Source organism: Canis lupus, chromosome 12 (genome assembly GCF_003254725.2).
Source record: "Canis lupus dingo isolate Sandy chromosome 12, ASM325472v2, whole genome shotgun sequence".
NCBI classification, from domain to species: Eukaryota; Metazoa; Chordata; class Mammalia; order Carnivora; family Canidae; genus Canis; species Canis lupus.
The window spans coordinates 52,432,888-52,449,172 of NC_064254.1; the positions used below are offsets into that span (position 1 = coordinate 52,432,888).

A 16,285-nucleotide genomic window follows, 5' to 3' on the forward strand; every position below is an offset into this window, starting at 1 on the left:
CTAGTTGTCAGTGTCAATGCCAATATGGTCACCAATTTGATTAAAATAGTATCTGAAAAGATCTTCATATATATATATATATATATATATATATATATATATATATATGTTTTAATTGCTATTAGCAACTAAAGAAAAAAACATAAATGTATCTACATGTTTATTTTTAAATTATGTCAAAAATACTTAAGCTTTAAAGAATTAAATTTCACTAATATAGTCTAAGACTGACTTGCTAAACAAAATTATATATATATAAAATATCATGCCCTGGGATTCCTGGATGGCTCAGTGGTTGAGCATCTGCCTTTGGCTTAGGTCATGATCCTTGGGTCCTGGGATGGAGTCCCGAATTAGGCTCCCTGCAGGGCTTCTCCCTCTGCCTATGCCTCTGCCTCTCTCTGTATGTCTTTCATGAATAAATAAGTAAAATCCTTCGGAAAAAAATAAAGTATCATGCCCTAAGGCATGAATTAGCATGACTGAATCCTGGTCTGCCTTTCAGATGCATCAGATTTATAAAATAACTAGAAACATGACAGAAATGTGTATTTTGAATGGCTTACTGTTGAAGGAATCTTATTCGGTTGATTTTTCTGCTGTAGAGTACATGTATGTTTATGTACGTATGTTTTAAGAAAACTAACACTATTTCCGCAAAATGTTTTTTTGCTGGTAGTGGTGGCAGATTTTGTTTTTTTGCATTTATATCATTTCACTTTATGGATAATGCTGCATTTCACATTACTTGATATAACCAGTAAATGCTCTCAAACAAGAAAATATATTTTCTTAACATCTTGTTCCTTTAAAATATAAATCAAGCTTATAAATTCCAAAGAAATATCAAAATGTATAAACTTAAATAAGAATAATTTATTTTACTTACAGGACACATAACTTGATGGCCTACCATTTTAAATCATTGAAAAGAGATGATCTGAGTTAATTTATGAGAAAATAGTCACAGTTGAGTCACACTAATAAAAGTGAGTGAAGATATATCTAACAAATTTAGGAAATGACTTTTTCTATCTCCTTTCCATATAGATTTGCTTATGTATGATGTTATATAACTCTATGGTTATATTTCATTTGGGGCATTATATAAACATTATAAATCTAAATAAAGAGAACAGTGAAGCAAATGTTAATTTTGACAGAAAAAAATCTGGGCATTTGAAAACATAAGACAAATTAGTCAAATTATGATATGCAGGGGTATTTTTAAAGTTTCTTATAAAAGGGCAATAAAATCATAGCCAGAAGGCAAATGCTACAGCCAATGTTCTCTGCAAGAGATTTTGTTATTAATATCCTCAGCAGATAACACCTCTTAGTATGTCCCTTTTGCACTGAAGAATAATTTATTACCAATCCATTAAAACAAGTAGTTCATGATAAGATGACATAATACTTAATAATTCTAGGTAAGCAGTGTATTTGACTGCAATAACCTGGGATGCTGTGATGGACTGCCCACATTTTCCTCAGTGAAGAACTGAAGAATTTGTTTGCCCAGCTGCCAAGATGGCTGCTAAAAAGCAAACCTAGTTCCCTACCCCACTTTAGAATTTCCTTGACTGAAAAATGACACCTTCCTCCTTCCTAGGCTCCTTCCTGTAGCCATGTTGGGACAATACAAAGGTATGAAAGCCTGCCACTCTCTCTTCAACTCTGGGCAATATGAAGATTCCTTACAGGTGGAGAGCTCCCCCATGGAGTAGGCTGAGGATTCCATGAGATTGCATCACATCTCAGCTGCTTCTCTGCTCCACACTTGCTCCCTTCCTTTCTCTTCCTATGGCACTGGTCCCAAGGGCATGGCCTAATATATACCATCCCTGCACAGTAGTCTCCATCTAAGTGTCTGCTTCCTGGGGAGCCCAACGTGGGAAATTATATCCTCTTTCAAGAGATTATAGTTTTCATCTTTAATTCTGACTCAGTGCTTTCTACAGCATTCTAAAATTATCAATCCCATTAAAATTATGGTATCTGTAACTGTATTACTCAGCTATAAATTAATCCATAATTTCAATCAACAACATACTGCACAATGTATAGTTTGTATGGTATTATGACTGTTCATTTAACTATGGGCATAAAACAGGCTTGTAGAGGTCCTCTGTTCCAAACCTCTCCTTTATTTAGGAGGGCTACATGAGTTCAAAGGAGTTAAGTGATTCAATTGGCATTCTATTTATGTACATTTTACATATGAAAAATATCAAGACCATAGTAAGTATTCAGTAACTCGTCACTCTTACTATTATTTCCACTACTATAATTGTTATAGTACTATAACACACTTTTCTATTCTAATAAATGTAACTGGTGTTAAGCTAAAAGCTCAATTTTTATAATATGAGGAGTCAAGTGCATGATACCATTTCAGGAGAAAATTCAAGTTCAAAGAGCTGAAATAATGTATCTAAAATTAAGTAATTATGTCATCGAATATCAAATCCTATGCCTTTTCCATTCATGTCTCAATGTTTCCACTCTTGTAAAATCATTTAACTTTTCTTGTGTATGACTAGTTTTCCCATTGGAATTAATTGCACAACATTCATTGTACAGCTTGCAGACAGAAAGAACTGTGTTACATGGTAAAGGTACAGATGAACATAACATATAATCACTGACCTGAAGAATAATTACTGAGTCCTTTAAATCTCTCCAGGGGTAAGACCACATACTATAAATGCTTTTAAAACTGTCCAATTGTTTAAGTGATCATGCAGTGAACTGAGGTATTATAAAAAGAGACAAAAATTTTTGGAACTTTAATACTTCTGCAGACCAGAAGTTTGTGTTAATGCACTTAGTTTGTAGAAGGAATGTAGTGGCACTTATACAATGTTTTAATAGGGGAGATCCTTTTAAGGGCCTAGAACATGACTCACTTGTCCTTCTGGCAAAATCATATTTATTCCAATGTTCTACACTGACTGGCATCTTTTCTGTGAGGATCTCACTTTTTTCCCAAAGATAGAATGAATTATTCCTTCTTGGGATTCCTGTATTTTGTTCCTAATGTTCGACAATATGCATCACATTCTATTCAAGCGCTCTGCCTTATTAGATGTGCAACTAAATATATCTACTACAATATAGAATCCTTATAAGGGTAGACCCAAACTTTACCTTGCTATCCCCACCATCCTCTATACTGTTCGATACACACTACTTGGAACAGTTGGCTGAATTAATATTATAATTGTTATAAAAAATAGCATTTAAATACTCAGCTGTAAAGAACACTTATGTAATTATTATACCATTTCTGTTCAAGAGAACTTTCCAATGTAAGGAAGAATCAGGATTATAACATCTAATATTAAGTGTATGTGCTTTCCCCCTCACTTATATATTTTTAAAAATACCTTCAACATACATATGTTTGATATGTGTCATATTATTCTTAACAAAATAAAACAAAAATGAGAAGTATATATATTAGACTGTTTATGTAGGTCATATATTCCTAATAAATACATACAAAAATTATCTAGATATGAATATATCTACATATATACATATATACATATATATTCCTAATAAATACATACAAAAATTATCTAGATATGAATATCATATATTGTTCTCTATACACTTTTCATCTTAAAGCTAATTATTAGTTTAAAGTAGAATCTCAGTCTTAAGATAGCCTGTGACTAGATAATAGTCCCATTTTACATAGGCAAAACAAAATTAATCTCTTCCTCCTCCAATGTTATGAAACATAATTGCTAATTCCCTCCACACTTCGATAAAGATTTTACAGTGTTTTGCCTTGACAGGTTCACAAAGAGTTATATAAAGAGGATTAATTCAGCATTCATTTTGTAACCTACTAAAATAATATTTTTATGACAATAAAGAGTTTTCAATTTTTTTCTAATATCTATCATCAAACATTTTATCTCCATTTTAGTTATGTTGATCTTCAGTGATCCAGCAAAGAGCACATAACTCATAAGGGCAGGGGAGGGGCTAGGGCACAGATTCTTTAACACGAATACCTTACTCCTACCCTGAACAAAGCATAAGGGGTCTTAGTGTAGTTCCATGTCCACAAACACCGGTGGGGAGAGAGGTCTTGTGCTCTAGTCTCCAAACTAAAAGAAACTACAAAGTGTACATACTACCTTTCAAACACTGGCTGATTATTTTCCATCTTCACTCTATTCTTGCCCAGACACATGTAGATTCCCCTAATAAATCTTTTTATAGTAGGCATCAGTGGATTGCTGATGAGGGGGATAACTGACCAGAGATCCAGATTTAAAATCATTATTGAAATGACTGTAGCATAAACTAGGTGGGAGGTGATGCTGTTTAGTTAATAGAGAATGAGAATTTCAAGGATCATTGCAGGTTTCCATGGACAGTAATGAACATAGGCAAAATTTCAAATCATTCCTCCTTTAGAAAGAGCAAAAATACTGGTGATGGGGAGCAGCGGGAAGTGAGTATACAAATTCCATATAGCAATCACTAATATAATCTAAATTTCCTCTGTTAAAAAATAAAGAAAAACTTCTGCCCCATGTTGGGACTCCCCGCTCAGTGGGGAATCTCCTACTTCCTCTCTGTCTGCCCCTTTGCAGACAGATTGTCCCTCCCACAATCCTGCTCATGCTCCCTCGCATGCATGGGCACACATTCTCTCTCAAGGAAATAATGTCCTCAAAAAATAATAAAGGAAAACGTTTACAATTATCACAGATTACTGTCTTATTTAGATGCATTTCTTTTTGAAAGTAAAAAAAGCTAACTTTAAATTCATGGGGTCTTAGCATTTGAGATGCAGTAGAGACTATACAGTTGTGAATTAATACTTTAACATAGAAGTATAAACATGGTTTGCTTTTTAACTTTCTTATATTTATTCTTTTAAAAAGTTTTAATAGTTTTATTGAGGTATAGTTTATATACCATAAAATTACTCTTTTTAAGTATACAATTCAATATTTTCTTTAGTATATGTACAGAGCTCTGTAATCATCACAATCTAATTTTCGTACATTTGAATTACCTCCTCCCTCCCTCCCTATAAACAAACAAAACTACTTTGCTCTTAACCAGAAGAGAATCAACACCCAAAACCACTTTACCTAACTACTGTAAGATATTTGATTCAAGAATTTATGGGAAAAATTTATGGCCTATTTAGCCCATGAAGTATTAACCTAAAAAATTAAACGGCAGACAATAAATAAATAAATAAATAAATAAATAAATAAATAAATAAACAAACAAACCCCCAAAGCAGCCTATTTGGTGAACTCTATTTGGGGCATCAGTTCAGCACCTTTGGGTCATATTCAAAAATAAATAAAAATGTCCCTTCTATACTTGATATCAGCAGGGATAAAAGAACATACCAACACAGTAGACCTAAGAGTTTCTATTAATAGTTCCAAAGATAGCTATAGTGTCACAATCATGATCCTAAAATGATTCAAACCCACTCACTGTAAAGTTAGAGTGACATATTCCAATGTAAAACAACACAGGCAAAAATTTCTTTCATTTAATTTTTGAAAATTTGAAATTTTCTAGGTTGTTTTTCCCCCCAGATTTCTGCTTTTACACAGGAGATCGGATCTGCAATAGCCTTTCAAATAAATATCAAAATGAAACCTTTAGATTAAGAACTCACTAATTTGTTCAAAATGGTAAGCATGAGACCATATGCATAGTTTTCATTCTGCAGATACAATTTAAATAGGTAACATTTTGTTAAAATTGGCATAGAAGTGAAGAATAGATTAATCTATGTCCAGGAATTTGGGATAATACTGGTTTCTGACAACTAGCCAAAGATCAAGAAGACTTTGTTATAAGCTTATTATGATGCTCACACAGCTCAGTACTCCAGTACAGGTCCCATTTTATTAATGATGATGACATGGCACTTGGTTGCATCTACTACACAGCATCTTCTTTCAGCAGCTAGAGGTTGAGAAAGCCCTCAATTTCTGAAACGTCTTTCAGTAATAAGATTTTTCTGAAGGTTTAGAAAGTCTCCAATTTCTGAAACTTGCTTTACCAATTTGTATTTTCCAAAACATACCACAATAAAGAAGGACTGAGTAGGATACCTCAAATTCCAAGAAGAAAGTAAATGAAAACTGCTTTTAGGCTAAGTTACAAGTTCACAATCATCATGGTTATTATTTCCTAATTCATTTCTTTTGAAACCCTCATGAGATCTCCCAAGTATTCTATTATTATGAACAGTAATATGATCTCTAATATTATGAACAGTAATATGATCACAAATCTGATGAACTTAAAATTCCCTCATGCAAATTTTAACAGACTTGCCATATATTACAAATATCACCTTCAATGTGGTAAAATAGTGGCTAACACAATGTGAGACAGTGCACTCAACTCTTCCATCATTACTAATTATCATGTAGATTTTGATCATAAGCATGTACCACACAAAAAAGTAAAACTGCAAGAATTAGCCTACATCTCATTTTGTCCAATATTTTCACTCTCTTCCTCAAGATCTTCAGCAGAGTTGCCTGTCTTAGAACAGTCTTAACTGGTTTACAATTTATCCCTTTTTATTTCTCTGGCCAGATCTCTGGAGGAGATGTTAATGAGTCTAGCAAATGGTTTAATAGGCGACAGGAGAAATAACAAAGAAAAGTTAAAGGTGTGAATAATCAACAGGCTGGAATAATTGGGTTCTGTGTAGCCAAGTTAACCAAATATCCAAGTGAGACACCTCACTTATGTAGTCACATTATTCACTTAGTGAAGACAAACACAAAAACATACCTGCTTGACCAGTGGTGATACTGACAGCCGCAAAGAGCCTCTGGGATCGGCTTAAGTCAGAAACTCCATTGACAGCTTCCACTTCAAAAGTATAATTAGCGTGGGCTAGCAGGTCCATGACAGTGACATAGTTATCCTCTAATCCAGTCTGCTGTGGCATGTATCCAATGTTACTCCCACAGGGAACACATTCGCCCTGTTCCCAACTGCACCGCTTACACAATATTCTGTAGGTCACATCATTTCTTCCTCCATTATCTGCAGGAGGACTCCATTCCAAACTTACTGTGGTTTGGTTGATGTTGAAAATGAGGTTCTGTGGCGCAGATGGAGGCCCTTTGGAAACCAAAAATAAGTAAACAAATAAACAAAAATAGAAAAAAAAATGAATGAAAGGATCTACATGGGCCATTAAGCTAGTGGCTCAATTACCATACAGAAAACTAGTTGAAATGCTTTCTTTTACATAAACATTTCATTACCTTGCCTAGGGAAGCTGCATAAAAGCCTCCTTGAATTCACTTGGCAAGAGGCTTTATTTATTTTCCATTTAATATGTCAAAATGAAAACAGGATAACAACTGTCTTTGTACTTTTGCCACAGTCTTTAGTTATTTTTCTTCTAAGCAATTAAAAAGAACAGTTAATGCACCTAAAAAAAAAACAGTTGTGCAACTGCTTAAAAATAGTCTCCCATTTAACTATATAACAGAGAATACATCTATTCATTCTTAATGTGCTCAAGAATGATTTACAGCAAGTCTGGGATCGGCTTTGGATTTGGGTCTCTCCAACATTCATTAATTGAAGCACCAAGATGTGAGATTTGCTCTAGTTAGTGATGGAATTTTAATTTGGAAATCATGACTTTTTAATCACATTTCATATCCACGTTAAGACTCAAATAAGTTTTACATTTATTTATGATTCCCATTAGATATATGTGAAAAATATTATTAAATATATCTTGATTTTACAAATGTGAAAGTCTCACTAAAGACAGCGTAAGATGTGTCTATTTTATGTTATTATTTAGCCTTATCAGTTCATGAAAAAATGCAAACATTTAACAATAATTAAGGATGCATTCACAAATCTGATGACTATCTCAACAATGTTACACGAGTACAAACAAGTGGAAGGATTCTGAAAGTCCTTTCCTATTTTATTATTATGAACTTACTTGTGCAGGCAACATACGGTGGATCAGATGGAGCCCTGTAATACCCATCCTCACATTCACATCTTGAGGAGCCTTCTTTATCAGAAAAACTGTGAGTTGGACAACGAGCGCACTGAAGATCTTGAGAGGAAGATTTGTAGAACCCACGGCCACAGGCTGGGTATGCAAAAGAAAGTGAAAATACCAATATGAGCAAATAGACTTACTTTTTGATTTTAGTAATATTTAGCAAAGAATAAAATATGAAATTTAATTTGTGAAACCCAAGCTCTCTATGACAAAATTTTAGTGTATATCAATAACCTAGTTTTATGATACTACATTTTAAAATGAAATAATAAAAACCAAATGATACAGTGACCTTGCACCTGTAGTTGGCATCAGTTCAAAATCTAGAGCCCCAAACTGAACAAAAGCATAATTTAACTGAACAAAAACTCAGGTTATTTAATTCAGGGTAACTTCAATTTCAATATAATTAACTTATTTGTTGATACATATTCATATACTTCAAAGTTTTGTTTTCTAAATATAATGTAGCTGTAAATTAACTTTGTGTGTGTTAATTAGGCTCATATAGAAAATATTAAAATAATTTTAATTACCTGACAGAAAGAACAATGGTATAAAAAATATCAACTGATAATGACAGAAATGTATGCCCCCCCAAATTTTCAGAAAATTTCAAGATATAATTTCAACCAATTCTAAGGCAGGCTGCCTTCCGCTAGTGAATTCCCTTGTTACTAAAAATAACAAAATCCTATGAAAAGGAGAAACCTATTCCCCCAGAAATAAGGAGAAAGCCTTCAACTGTAAACAGATGAGGACTGTTCCTCCTCGGCTGAGAGAGGTTAACAGTACAATCATACTAACATGGCAATTGCTCTCAGCAATGAATAGACAGGTACAAAGAATGTCTCTATCACCTCCTAGTGAAGTTGCTCTTACTCATTTAGATCCTATTTTCTATTAAATCAAGTAACCTTGAACCATTTTCTATTACTTATCATTTTTACGTTTAATTGAAATTTAGCAAATTAAATTTTCATTATTTCAACAATTTTATTAATTAATGGCATTATACACTGAATATATTAAATAAGTTTAATTTACCCTTCATATTTATCAAATGAAATATGTTAAAATTTTAGTGACTCTCATATTTAATAAAAATTAATCATATTTCTAAAGAAAGATTAGTGAATATTTAACATAAGTTCAATTATGACTTTTAACTTATGATATTCACATTTGTTTAATGTCCTCAACTTGGGCATCACTCAGGAACTTACTCACATTTTCACTCTTAGGTGGGATAAACAGTCCTATCTTACCAAAATGGTATACTGAGTCATTTCCTACTTGTGTTCACATGCTCAATATTTTAACAAGTTATTCTGATCTACCTGAGAGTTTACAATCATCTTTTGAGCTTCAAGAGCATAAGGCTATTTCACACAAATGAGACATGTATTTTAGATAATTTATAAACTTAAAGGTGTGTTATATTGCAACAGACAAGGGATAGATGTATAAACAGAGAAATACAACCATCTCCTTGTAAATATATGATCCACTACTGTCCTCGGAAGCCAATCTGCCTTTAGTTGGCTTCCTCAATTCATACAGGAGGAAAACACTCACAGATATTTTAGGAAAAGAAGCTTATTACAACTTCACATGTTCTCAGTAGTAATTGCTACAAATCACAGAGAGAACAATGAGATTGATCATAAAATAGTATAACCAAAGACCACACTTTAAAATGTTTCTTTTTTTCTTTTATTTTTTTAAATGTTTCTAAAGATAGAATGCCACATTAAAAAAATGGTTAACTGGTAAGATAAAGGATTTGGCATGGGTTTCTCAGGATAGAAATTCCTCTTTGTAAGTATTCATTGTATCTTGCTTTATGTATTATCTATAATGCAATGATCACATATGATATCCGTAAAATAGAGAAGACCGGGCTTTACTCACAACCTGCAGCTTGATAACTAAGGAGAAGAGAATTAACAAAGAAAAAGAAAGAGACAGAGAGAAGAGGTATGTGCTGACACTCTTTAATGACATGTGTATAATAGTTTTTAGGGAGCAGGGAGATGGGGCCCACAATGGTAACATAACTTAATATGTACTAGGGAAGGCTTCCAGAATTAGTAGGCAGCACACTACCTAGTGGAATTCTGCAGAATCCTAATTCTCCCATTGCAAATAAAAGCTTCTAATAAAGGCATATTCCTATTTTTCTTACAAATAAGGAGGGACATTGCTTGTTCAACTTGCATGGTTTGTAGAATATATATGGTACCTAACGTAGAGAAATTTAAAACCCTTATCACTCAACTTTCAAAGTTACATTAAATTCTGTTACCACTTTAACAGATGGGAAAGCAGATTTGAAGCAAAAGTAACCTGAGTTCTTCAAATAATTCTGTTTGTCTAGGTTAAAACTGGATTTAGAACACAGGACTACTGATACTCAACCATATGCTCTTCCACCAGCCTTGACTGCTCAATGAGCCAAAGTCTGGCACTTATTCAATGGGTCTCCAGGGCTTTAGCAACCCTAAAAATTAATTTTCTATGGGTCCTTGCTGCCTTTTATTATACCCCTTTACTAATTTAAAACTATTATTTTAATTTAGAAAACTATGAAATAATAGCCTCGCACACCTCACATAAGAGATACTAAATACGTGCTCTCAATTGCACTGTGAATTCTGGCACCAAAGATGCCTGCAAAATTGTGGAGTACATGCATGGCTATCATTAAATAGATAATGATAGAGGCAGTACCGGAAAAATGTGGTCATCAAAGTCTTAACATTTTTTCTTTGAAGTAATATGCTGTTTCAGTTCAGTTAATATTGAAAATAATAAGTTGTGACAAGACAGTTTTCACTTAATCTCTAGGAAGACTATTAATTTAGAGTTATTAAAAATAAGTACAAAATCTTTGGAGCTATGGTGTTAAAAGTAAAGCCAAGAACATGCAAAGGCATAAGCTGTATCTCTTAGGATAATAGTGAACGACTGGGTGGTAAAAAAGTTTGGGAAGGAAGTAACAGATGCTCTTAAAATTACAATTTTAGATGAGATATCATACAAAATAGCTTGAGTAAAATACTCAGTGCAAGAAACTGGGGTGAAGTGACATATCTGAGAGTCAGCCACATAAGAACTAGGTGATCTCTCCAATGGCTCCCAAAAAGCCTATGTGGAAATCAAGGGAATTTCTTTTTACAAATGCAGCTGGTTTTCTTTTTCTTTTCTTTTCTTTTCTTTTTTCTTTTCTTTTCTTTTCTTTCTCTCTCTTTCTTTCTTTCTTTCTTTTTTTTTTTTCAGCTGGTTTTCTAAAATGTACTAATACAAAAGTTTTTAGAGGTAAAGGCCTTCTAAAACCTTAAAGAAAAATTCCCTTTATATGCAACTATGAAGTATGCAAGAATAACTTTCTAGGAATTTTGCAAATGCAATTTTAAAACTTTCTCTGCTTTATTTCTCAAGTTGTTCAACAGCATTTGAACTCAAAGCAAGATTTAATTAATGCAGTATGAGCACTATGGTAAGTTAGTTACAAAAAAAACCCATACAATTGTAATTTCCTGCCTTTTGATGTTTTTGATTTTTTAATTGTATATTATTTTAAGGTAACGTTCACTAGATTGATGAAGACTGGGAATATGTATAAAATTTGTTTACAATATTTAATTACTTTGGTAAAAATAATCTTTCAGTTATCATTTGATTAATAGTATTTTAGCAGTGTTACCACAAAGGCCTGGGATTGATTCTTTCGAATGTTTTTTTTTTTTTTTTCAGTCTTTTAGGGTCCTAATGAATAAAATAACGGAAGTTCATTATCCTAGAGCCAAGAACCATAATCTTGTCAGATTTCATACCTTAAGCAAGCCTTCACTTATTCCACTCTTTAAATGAAAAACCACCAAAGTAAAAGGAATCTAGGAAGCATGTGAAACATCTATTTACCACGCACTAACAATATACTGCAATACAGCCACTAAATGATGTTACAATAAGCTATATTACAAGATGTTATATGATCTACTGTGATGAAATAAATATAATTTATTATGTTTAATTTCAACTATTTTTCAATAAGAATAGTGCCCCTATGTGACTGCATTGGTTCAAATAATGTTTGAGATTTCAATTATTTAAAAAAAAGAACACAAAGACAACAGAGTTTCCCATTTAGAAATGAATTACTTAAAAGTAATAATACTGTAACAAATTCTGAACATGAGGACATTTAAATACACGATAGTTGATACTAAAACCTGGCATTCTGATTTCTTGGTTAAACTCTTTTAACAATCAGATTCCATACTTGTCTTCAATGGATGTCAAGTGTTTAAGCAACAAGGTGCCAGGCCTTTGAGTATATACTTGCATGATGCATGTAGTCTGTGGAACAATCAGGGTACTAGTAGAACAAATCTGTGTTCAACACAGATGAACAATTCTAAAGGTCATCCTAAAAGCCACAGACAGATTTCTGGGTAGGTTAAGCAATTAGGAGAAATGGAATATCTTTCTTGTGAATGAGGGTGCAGATTCTCACACTCGCTCTGGTTCTTCAGGTTTATGACCTATAAGGGTAAACTTGGGGGATATCCTATCGATTGTATTTATAAAGACCCTTTCCCACAAACTGGTTATCCCAGAAAATCCACATGCTTTTAGAGTTCCTCTACAGATAAGAAAGATTTTCTGGTCCTTAATGGACTCATTTTTTGGAAGTCTTAAGCTCCACTTCTAATCTCAGACACACTTGACACCATCCTGGACTTTAAGGCACTGATAATCTATATCTTAGTCAGCTGTCTTCCATGACTACACATTAGGGACTCTTTGAAAAAACACTAATAACTTAGCCTTATCAAAATAATTGAATCATTATTAAGGTCCAGACATTTCTATATTTTAAAAGCTTTCTACGTGTTTAGAACTATCATCCTGTAAGTCCCAGGTCTTTTTTCCAACTAGCAAAGTTTCTAAAGAATGCATGACAAGATATCTCCACCATAAAATTGATGGTAAAATGAGATATTACAAAGAAATCTAATAAATTAGAATTTTAAGAAAAATAAAAATGAAAAAAATGAAAATTCATTAATAAGCCAATCAAAAATAGGCAGAGGATGTGAACAGCTATTTCTATATGGAGGACAGAACAACAGCCAATGAACACACACAAAAATGATCAATATCATTAGCCATCAGAGAAATGCAAATCAAAACCACAGTGAGATATTACTTTTACCCACTAGGACGGCAATAAGAAAAAAAAAAGGCAGATATAACAAATGTTGGTAAGAATATGAAGGAGTTAGAAGCCTCATACCGTGCTGTGAAGAATGTAAAATTGTGCAGCCACTTTAAACAAAAACTGGCAATTTCTCAAAAAGCTAAATATAGTTACCAGATTAACCAAAAACTCCACTCCTAGGTATACACTCAAGAGAAATAAAAACGTATATCGACACAAAAACTTGTACATAAAGGTTCACACTGATATTATTCATAATAGCCAAAAAACCCCAAAACAACCCAAATGTGCATCAACTAATAAATAAAACACAATGGAATATTATTCAGCAATCAAACATGGATGAACCTTGAAAACATTAGACTATGTGAAAGAATCCAGTCACAAAAATATATTTCCCTTATATGAAATGTCCAGAATACACAAACCCTTAAAAACACAAAGTAGATTAGTGGTTGCCAGGAGCGGAGGCAGTGAGTAGAAATGGCAAGTGATTATTAATGAGTGTAGGGTTTCATTTTGGGGTAATTCAAATGCTCTAAATTTGATTTGTAGTGATAGTCATACAAATCAGGACTCTACTGAAAAGCCACTGAATTGTTCACTTTAGTGGATGAATTGTATGGTATGTGAATTACATTTCAGTAAAGCTGGCATATATAATGAAATCCATTAATAATTCAACTTCAGATTGAACATACGAGCAAGCAAACATTAAGGAAAAATGCCAAATTACATGTTAATAATATATTAATTTGTCTTTCTAACACATATACTCTATATTCATCTATTTTTATAAAGCTGTTGTTAGGGGACACCTGGGGGGCTCAGTCAGTTAAGCACCTGACTTGATTTCATCTAAGGTCATGTTCTTAAGGTCCTGAAATCAAGCCTGCAAATAAGGCTCCCTGCTCTGCACTCAATTGGGAGTCCACTTCACTCCCTTTCCTTCTCCCTCTCCTGCCCCTCCTCCACTTGTAGGCTCTTGCTTTTTCTTTTTGTCTCTCTCTAAAATAAATAAATAAATCTTTAAAAAAATTAAGGCCATAGTTAGATGTAATAAATTAACTATGAATTATAAAAAATATTAGAAAACTTTAAATCTATAATCTACATCATAATCTATAATCAATATATTCATTTTACCCATTTGTTAATTTTAGAGTTTCATAAATAATAACTTATCTTTTATCTGAGGGATAGCAATTTCATTTTATAAATTTTATAAAGAAGGAAATAGATTCTTATCAAAACCAAGCTTATAAAAAAAAAACAAGCTTATAATTAGGAGAGATTTTTAATTATACAAAGTTAATTTTGTGTGAATATCTGAATAGGCCTTAAACATTATTTTATTTTAACCCATCTCTTTGCTAGGCAAGAAAAGCCCAGCAGCTCTTTCTCCTACCATAAACTAACTGAATACAACTAGATTCAGCTTCTTCAAGTCTTACTCTGTTTCCAGACCTGTGATTTTAAGCACAATTGAACTTTTTCTGAAGGAATTATGTGTATGTGTCTGTGTGTAAAATACGAGGCTTTGCAGATGTTTCCGGCCACAGTTATGCAGCTGCAAAGAGTTTATTAATTATGAACTATAAGTGGATTGTTCTGTAATTGAAACTTTCTGGGCTTTAATATTGTAGAATCTATACACATACATAGTTAGGGATACTAACGAATGTTGTTATTTTATTTATTGCATGTGGACACTGTACTTAATCCAGAGCTTAATTCAGAAAAAGCTAGTCCGTTTCCATAGGATCGTTCAAATTAATGTCTAATGTCTATGCTCTATAATGCGAAGGGGAAAGCACAGCTTGTAGAAATAGTACTCCCACTGCTCAAAGTGCTGACCTCATCTGGGATGGACAGATCCAGAATCTGTTTTTTAATCCTATTGACAGTGCCTCAGTGGGAATAATTACAAAAGTCTGCCTGAACGCCAGACCTCCTGTCACTGATATGCTATGATTTTTCACATTGAGAATGAACAGCGGGCAGAGAGGATAAAAACAACGTGATGCAACGAGTATATTATAGCTTGTGAGGCACCATCCACATTACCCTACAGATAACTTGTAAGAGTTTGGAGAAGAAATGATGCGGAATGTAAAGTTTGTGATAACAGGTGCTCAATTGCCAAAAATATTTGGGGATTTTAAAAACTAAAAAAAAAAAAACACACACACACACAACTAATTTCAGGGCATTATAAATCTATCTGTGTTATTTATTTGTGTTAGTTAATTGAGAACTTGATGTTTTATTAATACCATACAGTGGAAAAGAAACATGTAAAATTAGAACCTTCTAAAAGTTTTATTTTAAAACTTCTTTAAAACTATAAAAGAAAAGAAAAGAAAAGAAAGGATTACATAAAGACAGGTTTTTTTGTTCTGTATTAAATTATTAGTTTAGAATATGCTAGGAATTTTGCTGAGGTCTGGCATTAAAATACTCTTTATTTTACCAGAAAATCACTGTAATTTTGACGTCATTGCCAAAATGATAAAAAAAAAGAGGAAAAAAAAATCGTTAGAACATTCAAATCTCTTTTCTCTTCTTATTCTATTTTATAAATATTAGGTTTTATTACATAGGTAATGTGAAACAGCAAAAGAGAACTGGATTTTAATTAAAAAAATCCATGTTCAAATCTACTGCACCATTTAGTGGCATGTAATTTGGATAAGGCTACTTCACATTCCTGGGCTTCGATGTCTTTGTTTCCTCATTACTAATTATTAAGTGCTATGGAGACTCTAGTGTGTTTGTGTATATATAAATATATATATTTTTTCTAGTTACAAAAACTTGTTTTAACAATAACACAGTTATCTAGCTGTTAAGCTCCCATACAATTGGTTTTTTTTGAAATGTGTATTTCGGCCACCATCACCAAACCCCCAAAACCCCACATATAAACTTAGACCCACTTAGTCTTTCAGCTGTGCATCAGCAAGAGTGTGAAAGACGGGTTCTGAAGAGCTGGT

The 16,285-nt window shown here is 32.9% G+C and overlaps 1 protein-coding gene across 5 annotated transcripts in view; it reads right to left on the minus strand.

Moving 5' to 3' along the window:
* Window positions 1–16,285, minus strand: part of EPHA7 (EPH receptor A7) — a 170,083-nt gene that overhangs the window by 102,956 nt on the left and 50,842 nt on the right. For all 5 annotated transcript variants that reach the window (XM_035697642.2, XM_025444447.3, XM_025444446.3 and 2 more), the window contains exons 4-5: window positions 7,991–8,146; window positions 6,808–7,143 (exon numbers count right to left, since the gene is read on the minus strand). In XM_035697642.2, coding sequence (XP_035553535.1) covers window positions 6,808–7,143; window positions 7,991–8,146 — 492 coding nt within the window. The remainder of the gene's footprint in view (window positions 1–6,807; window positions 7,144–7,990; window positions 8,147–16,285) is intronic.